The sequence below is a fragment of the Phacochoerus africanus genome, chromosome 2 (genome assembly GCF_016906955.1).
Source record: "Phacochoerus africanus isolate WHEZ1 chromosome 2, ROS_Pafr_v1, whole genome shotgun sequence".
NCBI lineage: Eukaryota > Metazoa > Chordata > Mammalia > Artiodactyla > Suidae > Phacochoerus > Phacochoerus africanus.
Window position 1 is genome coordinate 121,851,894 of NC_062545.1, and position 20,375 is coordinate 121,872,268.

Consider the following 20,375-nt stretch of genomic DNA (forward strand, 5'->3'; position numbering starts at 1 on the left):
GGTATAATGGGGTTAATGGAAAGAGCAGGAGGGTTGGGGATGATAGGTAATTTTGAAAAGGAAAGATGCAGACCTTGCGTAATTCCTAATCAAAAGCCATTTGCAACCTTCTTCTATTACAGAAGTGAGTGTGTTAAAATCAATTTACCACGTTTCTCTTGCAGGTAAGGGGTAGACATGAGAGAGGTGAGGCCACATTCTTTTTTTTTTTTTTTTTTTTGGTCTTTTGTCTTTTTGTCTTCTTAGGGCTGCACCCACGACATATGGAGGTTCCCAGGCTAGGGGTCGAATCAGAGCTGTTGCTGCCAGCCTATGCCACAGCCACATCAATGTGGGATCTGAGCCACATCTGTGACCTACACCACAGCTCATGGCAATGCCAGATCCTTAACCCACTGAGCAAGGCCAGGGATTGAACTGCAACCTCATGGTTCCTAGTTGGATTCGTTTCTGCTGTGCCACAGATGGGAACTCCATGGCCACATTCTTGAGAAGGGCTTTCTTCCCAAATTAAAAGCTGAAGCTTTAGGAGAAAGCACCATACTCTAAGCACTCTCTCTGCCTGGCCTAAGAAGGATTCGGATATAAAAACAGTGCCTGGAAGAGCTGACCTTCAGCTCTCCTGCTGCCACCATTCCCCAGTGTTCTGTGCACGGTATTCTAAATGAGATGTGAGCAGAATCTGGCTTCTTGGGCCAACATTTTTGAAAGCTAAGAAACTTAACCTACTTCATATTAAATGTTATTAGAGAGCTTTTAAAAATACAGCCATACTCCTCCATGGAAGCTAATAGCTAAGGTCAAAATCTGCAAGGGGAAAGACTTGGACTTGGAGAATTTACTGAAATTAATGATTATGAAGCACTGATAATTATAACATTAATGATTATGAAGCACTGAATTAATAAGGAAAGTTGTAGGGTAACCTTTAAAAAAGGTCTCTGAAATATGACCTGAATTATTTTACAGCATTCCACTTTCAAGATAGGCGTTAGAGTGGCACTTTGACATCATTTGCATTCTATAATACAACAGTGTGTTCAAAAATTTCCCTCAGTACACTGTTAATATTTGTTACAGTAGAGAACTAAAGTGCTCTAAAGAGAACTGAAAATTACGTAATAAAACCTCATTGACAAATCACTAAGAAGGAACTCAGTGGCCAAGTTGGTGAATACAAAGGAAATGCCCAAATTACCTAATAATTGTTCAAGTCAATAGTATCATATCTTTAGGGCTACCAACGACGCACCTTTAAAAATACTATTTTCTTCAGTCTTATCTATAAGAAAACCCAATATTGAATAATGACTTCAAAACTTTGTGTTTACCTTTTTTTTCTCCAGTGTAGGGCACATAGTCTTCCCTGTCCTTATGCTCCAAAGCTTCCTTCTCCAGGTATGAAAGGAGGTGTTCTCTATCGAATGGCCCTGTGGCAGACTTTGATGTCTGGTTCTTCTGCCGGAACCCTGCAGGCAGAAGGGCATTCTGCCAAAGAGAATGAATCAGTCATAATGACCACCAAGACTGCCAATGTTATATGCTTCCAGATATTACCCATCTAAGAAAGAATTATTGATTAGAATGTGATGTAGGCATTAAAGATTTCATTGCAGGGTTTTAAGGCAGCAATGTAAGTGTTCCAAGCAAAGCTTTTTTAAATTAGGTATAATTCACTTACATTATTGTTAAAATAGGCACATTCACATTTTCTTCAGAAGTACTCTACTAACAGGAAACACAATTTTTTTCTTTTTTCTTTCTTTCTAGGGCTGCCCTTAAACAGCATATGGAAGTTCCTGGGCCAGGGGTAGAATCTGAGCTGCAGCTACTGGCCTACGCCACAGCCACAACCGATCTGAGCTGCATCTGCAACCTACACTGCAGCCTGTGAAAATGCGGGATCCTTAACCCATTGAGTGAGGCCAGAGATCAAACCTGCATCCTCAGGGATACTAGTGGGGTTCTTAACCCACTGAGCCACAATGGGAACTCCCAGGAACTGCTACTTTTTAAAAGTCCTAGGACAGTAGTAAGAGTTTTTAATGTTTAATAACAGCTCAGGCCACAGGTGCAACCTTAAAAAAAAAAAAAGAAAAAACATTAAAAAAATAATAACAGCTCAGCATATACAGAAAATAATCCCATCGCAAAAAATATCAAATGACTAAATACATCATCGTCCTTCTTAATGACTTCTATTTCATCATAAAGACTTTCTCCTAAGAAAAACATGGACACCATACAGTAGGATACCAGGCAATTAGTTTACTTGTTTATATTTAAATGCAACATGAAAGATTCAACTTCTATGTAGACGTATGTGTCATATGTGTGCACACATCAGCACAAAGATGTACGTATAGCAACCACTGTCATTACTATTCATGCACCAAGACACCCAGAAATACTCACAGCAAGAGTTTCCACACAGGCATAGCTGTTTTGAGTGCATGGAGTGACTGAGAGTGGGGGAGTGGTGGGAGGTGATGGAATAAAGTTGTCCTTACTCTTATTAGCCCAGGAATAACAAGCAATGACTAGACAGTATGAAGTCTGTCCTTTTGCTTGTCAAAAACAAAAGAGGTGATAATACTTTGTCTCAAAATTCCCAAGCATTCTTTACATTGAAAATGGGAGGCAGCCAGAAAGCCACACAAAAGGGCCAACTCTGTTTTGCAACACTTCCCAATAATGGAAAGAATGTTGAATCTCCTGGGTATTATAATATGATTTTTTTATTACAAAAAGTGATCTTATACAGCAATGATAATAGAAAATACTCATCTTGTAACTAGAAAATATAGCACTTCAAAAGTGAACTTTAGGAGTTCCTGTCAAGGCTCAGTGGTTAATGAACCCAACTAGTATCCATGAGGACACAGGTTCAATCCCTGGCCTTGCTCAATGGGTTAAGGATCCGGCATAGATGTGAGCTGTGGTGTAGGTCCCTAAGCCTAGCTTAGTACCTGAAATTATAGGTTGCCCCGCTCCCACAGATATTTATTAATAAAGACTTGAGAATACTTTTAAAGAAAAATGTTCATTAAGTCAAATTAATATAAGTTACTTTCATTCCCCATCAATAGGCACATATATACATTCTGCTACTTCATGGTGATAGCAATGAAGTTGTATTATTCCACCTGCCTGCTCAAGCCCATATCAAAAATACAGGTTTTAAATGATATGCTAGCTGTAATTCTGGTTCCTTAAATACAGTCTTTGACCACAAAATAAAGGACAGCAAACTGGCTTTGGAGGCCATGAGCTAAGCTTTACTAGAAGTACACTTTAATCAAGTAAACTAATGGATCATAATTACTTAACAAATAGATAAAAATCTCATTAAAATGTCTGTCACTGAAAATTACATGCTTCTCCCTTAATAACAGCTCAGGCCACAGGTGCAACCTTAAAAAAAAAAAAAGAAAAAACATTAAAAAAATAATAACAGTGGAATTTTGTTTTAATAATATATTCCCAGTGCTGGAAATGAAAATATAGCTTTTGCCCAGGCTTGCTGGCTGGCTTTTGGAGATAGAAGTTTTGAGAAAATGCTGTAAGTTATCAAATAAATATACTGAATGCAGTATGAGGAAAGCAAAACTGCCCTCCAAAATATAATAAGGCACCATATATGAATTTCACCTTCTCTTATCTACCTTCTGAGACTCTGTAAGGTACAGTGTGTTCCTCTGGCAAAAGGAGCTGCTATTACCCAGGCCCTCTTGTCTTCCCTGGGCCTTCACTGGCACAATTTCCAAAAACTTCAGCCAACAAGTGGCAAAGCTGTCAATATACATCACTGTTCTTTTAGCCTCAACTAACAGTATCTGAGGTTGCGGGACTTTGCAAAATACAGCCAGAAGTTAAAATTCAAGCCTCCCCAAAGAAGAAGCAGGATATGGATTTCAAAATAGGAAAATATAAGCCATCAGCTTTTAGACCTGTAGCATAAAGCACCAGTTAACAGGGATTCTCTGCAGATTAAGAGAAAGACCACTAAATTCTGCCAGGGCTCAATCAGTAGTGAAGGTTCTAGTCTCAGTTCTTTCCCTAATTGTAATAACTAAGGCAAATCACCTAACTTTGATTTTCTATCTGTGAAACAGAGGGCAAATGCCAGATCAATGTTTCTTAACCAGGGGTGTTAATGTCCCCCAGGGGACAAGTGGCACTATCTGGAAACATTTTTGATTGTCAAAACTGGGGGGAGGGCATATTAGTTACGTTTTTTATTTTCTGTAATTTATGATGCTTTGACATCTTGAGAGCTTTGCTAATCCTGGAAAGACTACCCCCTCCCAGGGCCAATTCCTAGGGATATCAAACAACTTCCCCCTGCCACTGCACCAGTGTGCCTTTCATACAAAAGCTGACCAATTCAGAGCCCACACCCCCAACCACCTTTTATCTCTCACACACCAAGCCAGTATTTCCCCCTGCCCTAAGTTGCCCAGGGCCAGGTAGAGGCCACTCCTGTTGCCCAGAGCTACCAAAATTATTTAAACTATCCAATCCTAAAGTTGCTCAAACTTGCTTACCCTGTCTTACTTATTCCCTCCCTTAGAAACCACAATAAAAGTTCTGGACCAGGAGTTCCCACTGGATAATGGGATCGGTGGCGTCTCTGGAGCACTGGGACACAGGTTCTATCCGTGGCCCTGCACAACTGGTTAAGGATCTGGCACTGCCACAGCTACAGCATAGGTTGTACCTCTAGCTCAGATCTGAACCATGGCCTGGGAATTACATATGCCACAGGGTGGCCAAAAAAGGGAAAAAAAATTAATCATCGGCTGTATTTACCAAAGACAGTCTCCCCTGCCAAGAGAGAAAAGATTTCTTACAGGAAAGAAAATTTCAGGAGATGTTTGAAAACAAAGATGTTGGAGAAAATAGTTGAGAACAAATATGTCAGTAGAAATATGAGTCAGAAGTGGAAGAAATGGAAAGCAGACAAAAGTTCATCTGGATAAAGAGGAGGAGGGGGTTGGCAGCATCAGGGAAAAGTCATGAAAAAGCTAACTGTTCTAAGGCAGCTACTTGGTATCAAAGGGTTTGAAAAATTATTTCATTTCTCTTTATTACCTAGGACCTACCTCAGGGTCAAGATCATCCAGAACAGTTTCTAGTTGTTTCAGCTCTACTTCTGATAGATTCCCAAGGAGTTCATCTTCATCGAGGTCCTTGTACTTTTCTAAGTCCTTCCGGAATGATAGTGCCATGGTGTGGAGTAGAGTAAATCACTTAATTTTTGCTATTCAGTACAGTCAAAAGTGATTTCTATTTTTTCTCACAGCTATGGAGAGAAGAAACAAAAATACTTACATGTTAAGTTACCTCCACCTACTTAGATCTATTTTAGGAAATATAATTTCCATGTGTCATATATACTTTGACCATATATCACATACTACCCTTGTCTATGGATCATTCAGTGCTTTTACTTTTTGTCTCTTGTTGACAAAAAGCAGCCAAATAAAAACAAAAAACCACAACTGGGAAAAAAGAGGGAGAGAAGGGAATACAATTCAAATCTATTAAAACAGCAACTTGAAAGGATTCGGATTTTCTAAAAACTAAGTTTTAGGGAGAAGAGCTTATAATATGTGCCAAAATACTTTTTTTTTCCATTAACAGCTTAAAATGATTACCACTAGAGTACTTTGCTTAAGCAGAGTATGTTTGAGACATGTTTGTCTTACTGTAAATTGCTTAGAAGAACATTATTTTCTAACTCAATATGATTACAGAGGGGACATTAAAATACTCTCCATGGCAGGAGCGGCCATTGGAAAAAAAATATTTTTTGAGATGGTGCATTTAAAAAAATTGTTTGAGGAGTTCCCTGGTGGCTCAGTGGGTTAAGGATCTGGCATTGTCACTGCTGTCTCTCAGGTTCATTCCTTGGCCCAGGAATTTCTGTATGCTGCAGGCGCAGACAAAAATAAATAAATTTTTTTTGAAAAGGCATTTTTAAAGGAAGAATATACAGCATTCTGAAAATATTTCAGTAAAATACTCAAAACCATGCTGGGATGTGTTATCCATTGACTGGCAAGTCTGGTCAGGAGGGTCTTCACCATTTCCTCACCTTGGAGATCCCTCCCAAAGAGCTACAAAGTGACTCAACAAGCATCATTTTTCCGGATACAGCAGGACTATTCTATAGGAAAAAAATACCTACAGTTAAGTCCCCCAAAAAAAAGTGTGAAGTAAAAATAAAGTATTTCTATAAATTCTAGCCATATATGTGGATCATTTGTCTCATAAATATTTCTATGTGAATAAGAAATAATCCTCAGATTTAGTGATTTAGCTAAATTTTTCTTGGCCACAAAATGCCCAGTACTTCAAAGTTTGGATATACTTCCCACATCCTTCTCCCAAGTTTTTCCAGCTTAGTACTTTAACTAGTATATTTTCGTTCTCAAAGCAGTAACATTTTATGGGTCCCTTTATATGTTTTCATCTCCTAAGAAGAAAGGAAGGTTCACCACAGGGGTCTGTCGGCTAGCAACCATCTGGAACCAATAACAAGCAAATTAACAGAGCTGTGCTTAGGCAGATGTTAAACTGCAGACATTTTGTGTAACTGCCCAAGACAGAACTGGCTTACACCTGTTCCTCTGGCACCTCATCTGGTTTGGCAGTTGTTCTGGATTTTTTCACTTACTGAACACATAAGTATTATCACTGTTGTCATTACTAAGTCTGGTAAACCTCCTTTGCACTTTCAACTTCAAGACAACAAGCTGATCAAGTATCCGGAGAGTGTATTCCCTTGATTAAAAATAAGAGAGTCAGAATTCCTGTTGTGACTCAGCAGGTTAAGAACCCATGTCATCTATATGAGGATGTGGGTCCTATCTCTGGCCTTGCTCAATGGGTTAGGATCCAGAGTTGCCATAAGATGCAGCTTGGATCCAGCATGGCTGTGGTTGTGGTATAGGCCGTCAGTTGCAATTCAACCCCTAGCCCAGGAACTTCCATATGCCGCAGGTGTGGAGCTGTACAAAGAAAAAAGATAAAAAATAAAAACTGCAGAGAAGATTCAATAGAATATATTAGCACTTTCAAATATACTAGCCATAAAATGCAATTCTAAATAATGTGGCAGGCAATTTTAGGGGAAAATTATTTATTTTTGATTTATAAGAACATCTTATAAGAAGAACATTTTGAAAAAATACCCCTTTCATTAAAAATACCAATGACATGGTATTTGAGACAAGTAAGGGTAAAAAATTAATAAAAGTACATGAATACATACCAAGAGTAATTATTTAGCTTTCGCTATTTTTTAAATGTTTGGATAATCAACCCGAGAATTTTTTAATGTGGTTTAATATAATTTATTCTTTCCCGCTGTATAGCACTGGGAACTATATCTAGTCACTTATAATGGACATGATAATGTGAGAAAAAAGGATGTATGTATACATGTATGTGTGACTGGGTCACCTTGCTGTACAGTATAAAATTGACAGAACACTGTAAACCAGCTATAATGGAAAAAAAATCATTATAAAATATTTTATTCTTGAGGTTTATAGTAAATATTAAAGCCAACTTCTTGTTTAATAAATATTTCAAAGAGATACATGTTGTTTTAATTAATTCGAGCATCCCCTCACTTTACTCTCAAGTTTGCCTGTATGGGCCATGAAATCAATGGTCACCTTACTAATAAGGTACTATAATGGACAATATGATAGGAATGAGATATTAGGGGCAAAGGCAATGTTATATGACACCCAGGGTCTACGGGTTTGGAACATGACATTCCTTAGAGTGAATAAAGAGGTTACTCCAAGAGATGGCTCTTTATCCCAAAGTAAAATGTGTCACGCAAAGCATATTTATAGTATTGCTTAAAGATTACTAAAACGAACATTATGAACACACTGCCCAGACTCAGAAAGACAAGATTTCTAGCACTCTTAGGCGCCCCTTTTCAACTGCATTGCTCCCCACAAAAGAAGTAGTCATTGTACTGAATTTTGAATTAATCATTCTTTCTTTACAGTTTTACCTTAAACATATGTATCTTTAAACAGTTTTAGTTTTGCTTTTTTGCACTTATATCTATATGGATGCATAAAGTATGTATCCTTCTGTGATTTGCTTTTTATCCTCAGCATTGCTTTAAGTTCATGCTTAAAGGTGTAATTCCTTCATTTTTATTTCTATGTCATCTTCCACTGTACAAATGAACATCTCAATTAATTGTAGTCTTTCCTGCTCTTTTCTTCTGCTATAAACTATCTTCTTACCTATTTCCTGGTATACATGAGCAAAAGTTTCTCCAAGTTGTTCAAACCTAGGAGTGGAATTGCTAGGAAAAGAGTATGGTATTACTCAAGTTTACTAGGTAATGTCAGACTATTTTCAAAATAGTTATACCAATTCACATTTCTAGAAGATTCAGTGCATAGCAGTTTCATGTTTTCATCCTTGCTAACTGTTGGTATTATCAGAGGTTTTCAGTTTGCTCATTCTGGTAGATATGAACTGATGTTTCACTGTGGTTTTAATTTGCATTTTGCTGAGTTATGATGAGGTTGAGTATCTTTTCATATGTTCTTTGCTTTAGGCACTTAGACTTAGTGGCATTCTTAGTCTGGGAAGAATCTGTTGCCCATTTTTATATTGTGTTATCTTTTAAAGAGAATAGATGCTCTTTACTCTATTTTGGATACTAATCTTTGTCAGGTATATGTTAAAAATTTCTTCTTTCGGAGTTCCCGTCATGGCTCAGTGGTTAGCAAATCTGACTAGGAACCATGAGGTTGCAGGTTCGATCTCTGGCCTTGTTCAGTGGGTTAAGGATCCAGCATTGCTGTGAGCCGTGGTGTAGGTTGCAGACAAGGCTCGGATCCCGCGTTGCTGTGGCTGTGGCATAGGCCAGTGGCTACAGCTCTGATTCAACCCCTAGCCTGGGAACCTCCATATGCCATGGGTGCAGCCCTAAAAAAGGCAAAATTAAAAAAAAATTCTTCTTTCATTTTCTTTTAACTCTTAATAGTTTATTATGGTGTTTTCTAGGGGAAACATATCTAAGTGTTTTTCATTTGATTTTTTTAAAGAATTTAATTCTTTGGCTTGCTTTTTCCTTTTCAAAGCGACAGAAAGGCAATTTCTTCAAATTTGGATTATGAAATTTTGCTAAGAGGCAAGGACTTCCAGATAATATACTCAAGTTTCCCAGAAGCTTTTATTCTGCTTCAGTATAAAGAATATGACCACTGTTCACCCTAACTACAGTTGCTCAAAACTCACAAAAAGTGTCCACATTCTCAGATTCTCTAACTTGATTGTAACTTCCCTCTCAAATCTCATCTTTGACTCATGATTATCTGCGTACTGACAATGCACCACATAGTAGCAAGAGAAGCTCAGATTTCCTTTGGAAGGGAAGCTCTGGAAGCCTTTGCTTGGCTTTCTGTTTTGTAAATAACATGTCCTTCCTTGCTTATCCTTTGGCATCTATAAACTGGGAGGGAACAAATTCTGAATGGTTTCGACTAGCGACCAGCGTGCCAGAAAAATATTTTAAATCTATACTGGTTCTACAGGAAATTTTTTTCAATTCCTATGCTAATATAAAATACTTTTCATAAAAATACATTTCATAATTCATATAGTACAGGAATAGATTTTTTTAAGCATAATATTCTGTCATTTTTTAAAAGGTTGTATATAAGTAAAAATTAGTTTTGCCAGGTCAGTTAGGCAAACTTTCAGGCAAAAGTAAAGTTTTTAACTTGAAATTCTGGGATGATCAGACTGTTTAATTCTCATCCTTAACTCACTTTTTAGAACAGTGTTTTCATGTTTTAGAGTGAAACAGAATTGCTTGAAAGGCTTAGGACACCACCCTGGGCCCCACCCCTGGTTTCCTGATTGAGTAAGTCTAGGGTAGGGCTGAAAATCTGCATTTTTAACATGCTGCCAGAGGGTGCTGATGCAGCTGGTCTGGAACCAGGCTTTGTGAGCCACTGCTCAAGAGGGGTGCAATTTGTAAATTCTGACAATTAGGTCTCACATTCTTACGGCAGTCTATCTTGTCCTACTCACAGGCCGAAGAACTTTGCTACAACACTCCCCAAAGTCTATGGGCACTGTTGTCATGATACGCTTTTCTTTTCACTCTGCCACTGCTTCACTAGATTTTAGTTTTCGGGGGCAATACTGAGGAACATAAGGGAACTCTTGGAATATTCTGGGCCCAAAGCCTTTTACTCCATTAACCAACTTTCTTTTTATTTATTGAAATGAACTGTTATTATTATTATTAACCAACTTCCTTTTCATTGTCTCTAGAATTCTCCTTAGTTTTCACAAAAGACTTCCAGGACCCTGCTAATTTCCAGATGGATCCTCAGCCATATCATGTCACATGTTTTTAACTTTAGCTTTCTATTTAGATGATCTTTAAAAATTAATAGCTATATTCTGGATCTTGTAGGTCACTTAAAACAAAGCACTGTCATGAGATTTCAGATGCCATATTTACATTTACATTTATCACTGCACCAGCACCAGGCAGAACTGCTTTAATTTGTTCTAAGAGACAGCCTTAATACCTAAATGATACATTTGCACAAAACAGAGACAAAGCACTATGTATGTAACTGATGCTTTCTGAAATCCATTTGTTTCAAACCTTTGTTTCAAACAAAGAAATATCATAGGAAAGTTATGTCTGCACATGGTAAATGGCAGGACAGGAACAATGAACTCAAAGAGAACTGAAGCAGTCAGTACCATATTCCCATGAATGGCAATTTGCTTTCTGCACAAATCATCAGCTAACACTGGAATCCACAATGACAATGATTTTTTAAGAGAAACACTACTTTATTTAACCAATTTCCACTTATTTTTCTTCTTCTTCTTCTTTTTTTTTGTTTTTTGCCACACCTGTGACATATGGAAGTTCCTAGGCCAGGGATCGAATCCAAGTCATAGCTGTGACCTATGCCACAGCTGTGGCTACACCAGATCCTTAACCTACCGCACCACAGCAGGAACGCTGGTTTCACATTTTTTAATAGAGTAAGGACTTGACACTGACTCTATTTAAAAAAACAAAACAAAACTAGAACTACAAGATTCAGTGATAGAGTCTCTAATATTTGAGGTGCTAACCTTTATTTCACCACTATTTCAACAAGGCAGGCTCAAAGTTCAGCCTCTTATTTGTTCTCTCTTTAATGCACACATGTGATCATGTTGTTCTCCGGTTCAAAAACCTAATCTAGATGCATAGTACCTTCAATGGCATTAAGCAAATTATAGTGTCAGTGGACCAATCTGTCCTGCTGCTGTTTCTATATACAATGTTTTACTGCAACACAGTCACATTCATTCACTTATGCATTACCCATGGCTGCTCTTATGCTACAATGGCAAAACTGAATAAATACAACAAAGATCATATGGTCTGCAAAACCCAAAATATTTACTATCTGTCCCTTTACAGAAAAAGTTCGCCAAGCCCTGACCTACAAGATAAAGTTCAAATTCCTCAGCATGAGACACACAGTTCACAATCAGGTCCCAGCTAGCTTTATAATATTATCTCTGGCTGCTCCCATCACATAGCCAATATGCCAAACACACCCAAACCAAGGTCTCTAGGCCTTTGCTTATTTCATTCTCTCTCTACAATGAATGTACTCTTTCTCACCTTCCTCTGACCTCATTCAAACCCCTACATAGTCTTTAAGTCCTAGCTAAAATGTCATACATCTCTTCCCTGAAATTTTCCCTGCCCTCCATTCCCACCTCTAAGAAAGGTTTTATCTTCAAAACGTAGGGTTATAATTAATAATATCAACATATAATGTTAAAAGAATGTGTTCCCCCAGAAAGTAAATGGAATAAATGACTATAGAATGGTGGTTATAAAACCATAGAGAGAAGGCAACAAGCAGGCAGATAGAAGAAAATGAGTTCACCAAGCAAGATTTGGCCATGTTCATTAAGCACGGGGAGTCACGGTATTCTGACCAACAGATGTGACTGGCTATTACACTCCTCATATGAAGAATCATCAGATGGACAATGCCTGATGTCTTTCAACATTTACATCTCTCAATTCCCCTTATTCTTCTCCATGCTCACCAAGTAATCTTCTAATTAAAACTTGACTATTCACATAGCTTTCCTCGCTGTAAAATAATAAACTCACATTTTGACTTATTCACCAGTCTTTTATGAGTACGGTTAGTATGGGCCAATTTTAAAGAAATTAGGCACCTACTGGTGGCCTGAAATCAGGTCTCTGCAAAAGCAAAGCTGAGGACCACCACACTTAATCCTATTCCAGGGTTGGCTGGCCAGCTACTCCCAAAGACACCCTCTACCTAAAGTCAAACCAGCAAAGACACTGTATTTAGTCATCTTTCATCGGTCTCTCTGGCGGGACACTACAAGACCCCTGAAGAGCAGAGATTCCCTCCTAGACCTCAATTTCTCACTAGGTTGTCATCACCAAGTTCATGACCTGCTTACACATAGTTAAGCCAAATTTGACTTAACTGAATCATATATCAGGTCTCCCCTTTCCCTTTTTTGGTAGTTCCCTCTACCTCCCCCAGATTTCTAGTGCCTCTCTTGCTCCCTCATTCTATTTCCCTCATCACAACTAAAAAGGCACTGATAACTAGTATTTGATCCTTCTGCTAATCCTGTACAGCCTCTGCATTATTCATTTCTTCTTCCCTCAGTGTCAAACCATTTTGGCTTGATATTCAAAGTTCTCTGCTGTCTTTTCCCGTTAAAACAAAAGAAAAAAAAAACAAAAAACAAACACCTGATTATTAGTCATCAGACCTCTGAAATTAAATACATGCTCTGATGAAGATTAGATTTTCTTTTGAGTACAGAAGTGAATTTCCTCCTCGGAAGATACCAAGCTTCACTCTTCAGATGTGCTAGGCTTAAGACTGCGTGTCTTTTCCTCTTTGGCTTCTCCTAGGACCCCTGGATACTGAAACAATCTGTCCCACTAGATCAAAAACTTCTTTTTCTGTCTCGAGCTTCCCAGATGATTATGTTTTCCAATATACTCACAGTTCATTCAACAAATATTTTGAACATTTCCTGGACCAGCAATCAACTTGTGCCAGACAACAGACATGAGCAGTATACAAGATTGACAAGTTCCCTGCTCCAATTTATTTTAAAGGAAGCATTCAGACAAAAAACAATGAAAAAAAAAAAAAACCTAGGTAATAACAGATAGCAATAAATATGATAAGGAAAAACCTAGGACAATGCTACGGGGGAAATGAGAGTCAGGAAAGTTACTTTAAAGTGGTTCAGATAGACTGTTCTAAAAAGTGATTTTTTTTCCCCCTCTCTAAGGGCTGTACTCATGGCACATGGAGGTTCCCAGGCTAGGGGTCAAATCAGAGCTGTAGCTACTCGCCTACACCACAACCACAGCAACGCCAGATCTGAGCCAAATCTGCGCGCTACACCACAGCTCATGGCAACACACTGAGCGAGGCCAGGGATAGAATCTGCTTCCTCATGGATGCTAGTGAGATTCTTTTCCACTGAGCCATGATGAGTACTCCTCCTGAAAGGTGACTTTTGAGCCAAGATCTAAAAGTCTCTAGCAGCTCTCTCAGCCTAGGGTTCTGCTAACAGCAGCAATCTAGGTGAGAAACAACGGTGACTTTGTGGAGATGAAAGCGGAAAAAATTTGTGATGTATTTTAGAAGCAAAGCCAAAAAGACTTATTCACAGGCTGGCTGTAAGAAGGTAAGGACAGGAAATATACTAAAGGATAACCCCTATGCTAATTTCAGTTAGTATTTAATAATACTTTTTGGTTCCACACTTATTTTTTCTGAAGAGCTGAACATGGCCCTATGCCACTTCTATTTCTATGTTTGAAAAAAAAAAGTTCCTGGTTAATATTTTCATAACGGTTCGTTTTCAGATACACATTAAGAACTGCTCTAGGAGTTCCCCTTGAGTCTCAGTGGAAACGAATCTGCCTAGTATCCATGAGGACGCAGGTTTGATCCCTGGCCTTGCTCAGTGGGTTAAGAATCCAGCATGCCATGAGCTGTGGTATAGGTCACAGATGCGGCTTGGATCCTGTGTTGCTATGGCTGTGATGTAGCACAGCTCTGATTTGACCCCTAGCTTGGGAACCTCCATATGCCACTAGTGCGGCCCTAAAAAGACAAAAAAAAAAAAAAAAGAACTGGTCTAATATGACACATTTTGAACTCATAATGATAATACACAATTAACTAAACAAAATAAATAAAAATCAATTAAAATGACTAAATAAAACAATTGCTGGCTATGGCCTTTAAATATATTTGTAGGCTAGAGTTCTCTAGTAGCCTAGAGTTTAAGGACTCAGTGTTTTCACTGCCGTGGCTCAGCTTTGATCCTTGGCCTGGGAACTTCTGCATGCCATGGGAGCAGCCAAAAAAATATATATATATGCACACACACACATGCATTTGTAGGCTAAACAAAAGTGCATGTCTCTGTTAATACTATTTCTGATAACATCTTCTGCAAAGAGCTGAGTCTAAAAATTGAAATAGGAAACAATCTGTCATGATTTTTAAAAAATATTACACAATTACTATTCCTAACTTTTCTCTCCAGTATTTTTAATACTTACAGTCAAACTGCTGAGGAAGAGATGGTCATGAATTTGGCACCCAGCAATTACTGTGATTTCAAGATCTACACAGCTGACCCTTCCAACACCTAGTCTCTGAGTTTCTTCACCTTCTCTCTTCTGATGATCTACTCTGTTGCCCCACATCAGCTCTCATCCCCATGACTCTAACCTAGTTCTAATCATTACCCATATTTGTACCCCTCCATAACTCTCAATTTCTTTGATTCTCTCTCTTTCTCTAGAACTCATTTGGCAAAACTCCTATCCTGGTTAAAATGCTCGTCCTACTCACTTGTACCAGGGTAGCAGATAAAGCATGAGGAGAACACACAGCTGACTAGCCATATTTAATATTTATCACCATTAACATCAAAGAGCACTTCCTAGTAACCCCATTGCATTTTCCTAGTCCAATCACTCTCCTACAATCTTACATGACTATCTTACTTCTTTTCTCTCAAACCTTTATTATTTCTTACCTATCACTCTCAGATGAAGGCATTCTCTTAATATTTCACTGAGAATATGGAGGCAATCATGAAATGACATCTAAGCTTCCACTGCTATATCTACCAACCAACCCAAATCTGTACCCATATACTATACCTTCCCTCTTGTTTTTAGATAAGCTGTCCAGACTCTCAGCTAAGGTCAATCCCACTGCCTGTGACAGACCCCATCCATGCTCATTTACACAAGATCACTCCAATAATTGTGCCCTTTCCCTACAGGATTATGCCCATCAGCATAAAGACTGTAATATATCTCCCAAAATAAAAACAAACATTCCATTGACTTCCTGGCTCCCTTCAGACACTTCATATCCCCCTCCTGACTATCTCTTGGCTCCTCTTTATAGCAAAATTCTTCGAAAGAACTGACTGTTTTCAGTACCCCGAGTCCTCTCCATCTTATTCTCTTAGACCATCTCCACTCTGGCTTTTGTTCCCAGAACTTACTCCACCCAAACTCAGAAATGACTTGCATGGTGCCAAATTCAACTGTCAATTCCTAGGTCTCATCTTGCAAGACCTATAAGAAGCAGCATTTGACAACAGATCACTTTTTTCATCCTAAAACACTTTTCTTACTTGGCTGTGGGGACATGATTTTCTCTTAGTCTCCCTTTATCTCTTATCTTCAATTTGGATCTCCCTCTCCAGCTCCAGACTTAAAAGTAACTACCCATGTAGCATCTCTACATGTATGGCTAACAGGTATCTCAAATATGAATGTACAAAACAGACTCTCAGGAGTTTGGCTCAGCAGTTAACGAACCCGACTAATATCCATGAGGATGCGGGTTTGATACCTGGCCTCGCTCAGTGGGTTTAAGGATCTGGCATTGCTGCAAGCTGCGGTCAGATCTGGCATTGCTGTGGCTGTGGCATAGGCTGGCAGCTGTAGTCCAATTTGATCCTTAGCCTGAGAACTTCCATGTGCTTTGGGTACAGCCCTAAAAAGAAAAAAAAAAAAAAAAAACCCTAAAAAAAAGACTCAAATTTCTCCCCCGTATCTGCTCTTGCCATGTTTTTACCATTTAATAAACAGCAACTCCACTCTTTTAGTTGCTCAGGCCATAAATCTCGGACTTAACTTTGACTTCTTTCACACATCTGATCCATCAGGCATTTGGCTCCATCTGTAAAATACTATGTCTTACCATCTCCACTGCTTCCACTCTGATCCAAGCCATCATCATCTCTTTCCAGGGCTATAGCAATCACCTTCTAAGAGGGGCTCCTGCTCCCACTCTAATGCCCATACAGTGTATAGTCTATCTTCTACAATGGTACCAGAGCCATCTTATTCTTTCTAATTGAAGTTTTTATTGAGTTAGTTATAGATTCACATGCAGTTGTAAGAAACAACACAGAACAATCCCTTTAACAGGTCCACTTTCTCCTGATCATAACACTGTGTGAAACCATAGTATGTCACAATGAACATATTGACATTGATATAGTCCACTGATCTTATTCTGATTTCCCCAGTTTTACTTGTAGTCATATTTGTGTACTTGTGTGTAATACAATTTTATCACCTTTTAAGTTTGTGTATCCACCAACACTGTCAAGACAAACAGTTTCAATACCACAAAGATTCCCTATGTTGCCCTTTTATAACCACACCCATCTCCTTCTCTAACCCCTGGCAAACAACTCATCTGCCCTTCATTTCTAAAATTAGGTCTTTTTTTTTTTTTTTTTGGTCCGTGCCCCCAAATTGTGGGAAGTTCCTGGGCCAGGGAATGAACATACATCACAGCAGCAATCTGAGCCAATGCAGTTACAATGCCAGGTCCTTAATCCTTGTGTGCCACAAGGGAGCTTCCATCTAAAATTAAGTCATTTTAGGAGTTCCCATCGTGGCTCAGCAGAAATGAATCCAAATAGTATCCATGAGGATGAAGGTTCAATCCCTGGCCTCGCTTAGTGGGTTAAGGATCTGGCACTGCCATGAGCTGTGGTATAGGTTGCAGACACGGCTGGGATCCCACTTCACTATGGTTGTGGTGCAGGCCGGCAGCTACAGCTTCAATTCGACCCCTTGCCTAGGAACCTCCATATGCCGCATGTGTGGCTGTAAAAAGCAAAAAAAAAAAAAAAAAAAAAATTCAGTCATTTTAGGAGTTCCTGTTGTGGCTTAGAGGGAACCACATAATGTCCATGAAGATGCAGGTTCAATCCCTGGCCTTTCTTAGTGGGTTAAGGATCTGGCATTGCCACAAGCTGTGGCATAGGTCACAGAGGCAGCTCAGATCATGTGTTGCTGTGGTTGTGGTGTAGGCCTCAGCTGCAGCTCCGATTCAACCCCTAGCCTGGGAATTTCCATAGGCCATCAGTGCAGCCTTAAAAAGGAAAAAAAAAATTTAAGTCATTTTAAAAATGCTATATACATAGAATCATACAATATGTAACCTTAGGGATTAGCTTTTACCATTAACTATAAATCCCTAAAGATTTGTCCAAGCTGCTGTGTATCAATAGTTCACTTTTCTTTTTCTTAGGGCCACACTTGAGGCACATGGAAGTTCCCAGGCTAGGGGTCAAATTGGAGCTACAGCTGCCACCCTACGCCACAGCCACATGGGATCTGAGCTGCATCTGCAACCTACACTGCAGCTCGCAGCAATGCTGGGTCCTTTAACCCACTGAGCAAAGCCAGGGATCGAACCTGAATCTTCATGGATACTGGTAAGGTTCTTAACCTGCTGAGCCACAATGGGAACTCTCAATAGTTCACTTTTTAATTTTTTTTTATTTTTTGCTTTTTAGGGCCATACCCATGGCATATGGAAGTTCCCAGGCTAGGGGTTGAATTGGAGCTGCAGCTGTTGGCCTATACCACAGTCACAGCAATGACAGATCCAAGCCACGTCTGTACCTACACCACAGCTCATGGCAACGCTGATCCTTAACCCACTGAGTGAGGCCAGGATCAAACCTGTGTCCTCATGGTTACTAGTCAGATTCGTTTCTGCTGTGCCACAATGGGAACTTCAATAGTTCACTTTTTAAATTGTATTCCATGGTACATAATTTCAGCAGTTTAACCATTCGGATGTTGAAAGACAGTTCTTCATTACTACAAATAAAGTGTTCACAAACATTTCTGTACAGGTTCTTGTGTAAACTGGCCAGATCCCATAATTCTGCTACTCACAATCTTCTAATAGCATCTCATCTCAATCAAAATAAAAGCCAAATGGCCTTACAATTGTCCACAAGGCCCTACATGATCTCCTCCAGGCCCCAATTCATCTCCAACCATTCTCTACCTTCGCTGACACTGCTTCTGAAACACGGATCTTCTTGCTCTTCCTCCAACAAACCAGGCATACTCCTGCCTGGGGGCTTTTGCACTTGATGTTCCTTCTATCTGGAAAACTCTTCCATGAAACAGCTAAATGACCTATTCCCTCCTTTCTTTAAGGTCTCTGCTCAAATATCAATTGGTTAGAGAGGACTTCCTCGTCCACCATATATAAAATATCAACTCTCAAAGGCCCCCCACTACTGCACTAGGTAATCTCTATTTCCTTATTCTGTATTTCCCTCTATATTAGTATCTGACATGTATATATTTATAGATTCATTATCTATATCTTGTCACTAAAATCTAAACCATGTTCAATCAGGGACTTTGTTTTGCTCATTACTCCTCAATAGAGAAAGATCATGGCACATGCCATGTACTCAAATATAAGAAATATAATTAATTTCAAGGCTAAGGGCAAATTTATGAGTCACTAAAGTTAATCTGGAGTCATTCAAGATTATTGAAATACTAACCTCTTAACTTTAGATGATAGTATTTTTGTTTAGGATTTTTCTTCCTAGGTCAGATCTTTCTAAGTTAAGAAGCTATTTAAGGGGTTCCCAGCATGGCTCACTGGTTAACGAACCCAAACAGTATCCATGAGGACTCAGGTTCGATCCCTGGCCTCGCTCAGTGGGTTAAGGTTCTGGCATTGCCATGAGCTGTGGTGTAGGTTGCAGACGTGGATCAGATCCCATGTTGCTGTGGCTGTGGCGTAGGCCAGCAGCTGTAGCTCCAACTGGACCCCTAGCCTGGGAACCTCCATGTGCCGCAGGTGAGGCCCTAGAAAGGTGACTGGGTCACCTTGCTCTACAGTAGAAAACTGACAGAACACTGTAAACCAGCTATAAGGGAAAAAAAAAAAATCATTATTAAAAAAAAGCTGTTTAAGAAATAAATCAAGGCTTATTAACAAATTAATTAAGCTAAGAATTAATAAGAAGGGTTAACACTTGATTCAGTGCCTAACTCTGTATTTTTAAGTTTCTCACATTAAAATGCTAAGATGACTTAGGCTTTTTTCCTTTAAAATTTGCCTTTTTAAAAATAAAAATACAGGGAGTTCTCTTAAGGCACAGTGGGTTAAGGATCCAGCATTTGCCACTTCCAGACTTCCACTCTTCCCAAAAACCCTGTATAAGAAATTGGTTGGAGTTCCAGTGAGGGCGCAACAGTAATGAACCCAACTAGTGTTCACAAGGATGCGGGTTCCATCCCTGGCCTTGCTCAGTGGGTTAAGGATCCGATGTTGCTGTGAGCTGTGGTGTAGGTCACAGATGCAGCTTGGATCTGGTGTTGCTGTGGCTGTGGCATAGGCCAGTAGCCACAGCTCCAATTCGACCCTAGCCTGGGAACTTCCATACGCCATGAGTGCAGCTCTAAAAAGACAAAAAACTTTATTTATTTATTTATTTATTTTTTGCCTTTTCTAGGGCTGCTCCTGTGGCATATGGAGGTTCCCAGGCCAGGGGGCCAATCGGGGCTGTAGCTGCCGGCCTACGCCAGAGCCACAGCAACGCCAGATTCGAACCACATGTGCGACCTACGCCACAGCTCATGGCAATGCCAGATCCTTAACCCACTGAGCAAGGCTAGGGATTGAACCCACAACCCCATGGTTCCTAGTCAGATTCGTTAACCACTGAGCCATGACGGGAACTCCAAAAAAATTTTTTTAAAAAGAAAGAAATTAGTCTCTCCCACTCAGAGAGACTGTGCCTGGCCAGCATAACTCTTCCCTTATCATAGTAGGTGTTAAATTCAGCTTTGTCTTTTTGTTTCAGATATTGACTATTGACTGGTAATCTCACTACCCTTTCACGCTAAAGAAAATTTAGTAATTACCTATGTTTATTTTATTTTATTTGGTCTTTTTGCC

The 20,375-nt window shown here is 39.3% G+C and overlaps 1 protein-coding gene across 2 annotated transcripts in view; it reads right to left on the bottom strand.

Annotated features, from left to right (window-relative positions):
- Positions 1-20,375, bottom strand: part of TMOD3 (tropomodulin 3) — an 84,910-nt gene that overhangs the window by 40,647 nt on the left and 23,888 nt on the right. For both annotated transcript variants that reach the window (XR_007133089.1, XM_047766340.1), the window contains exons 2-3: positions 5,106-5,305; positions 1,332-1,488 (exon numbers count right to left, since the gene is read on the bottom strand). Coding sequence is in view for 1 of the 2 variants with exons in the window: in XM_047766340.1 (XP_047622296.1) it covers positions 1,332-1,488; positions 5,106-5,231 (283 nt within the window). In the remaining variant the exon portion in view is untranslated. The remainder of the gene's footprint in view (positions 1-1,331; positions 1,489-5,105; positions 5,306-20,375) is intronic.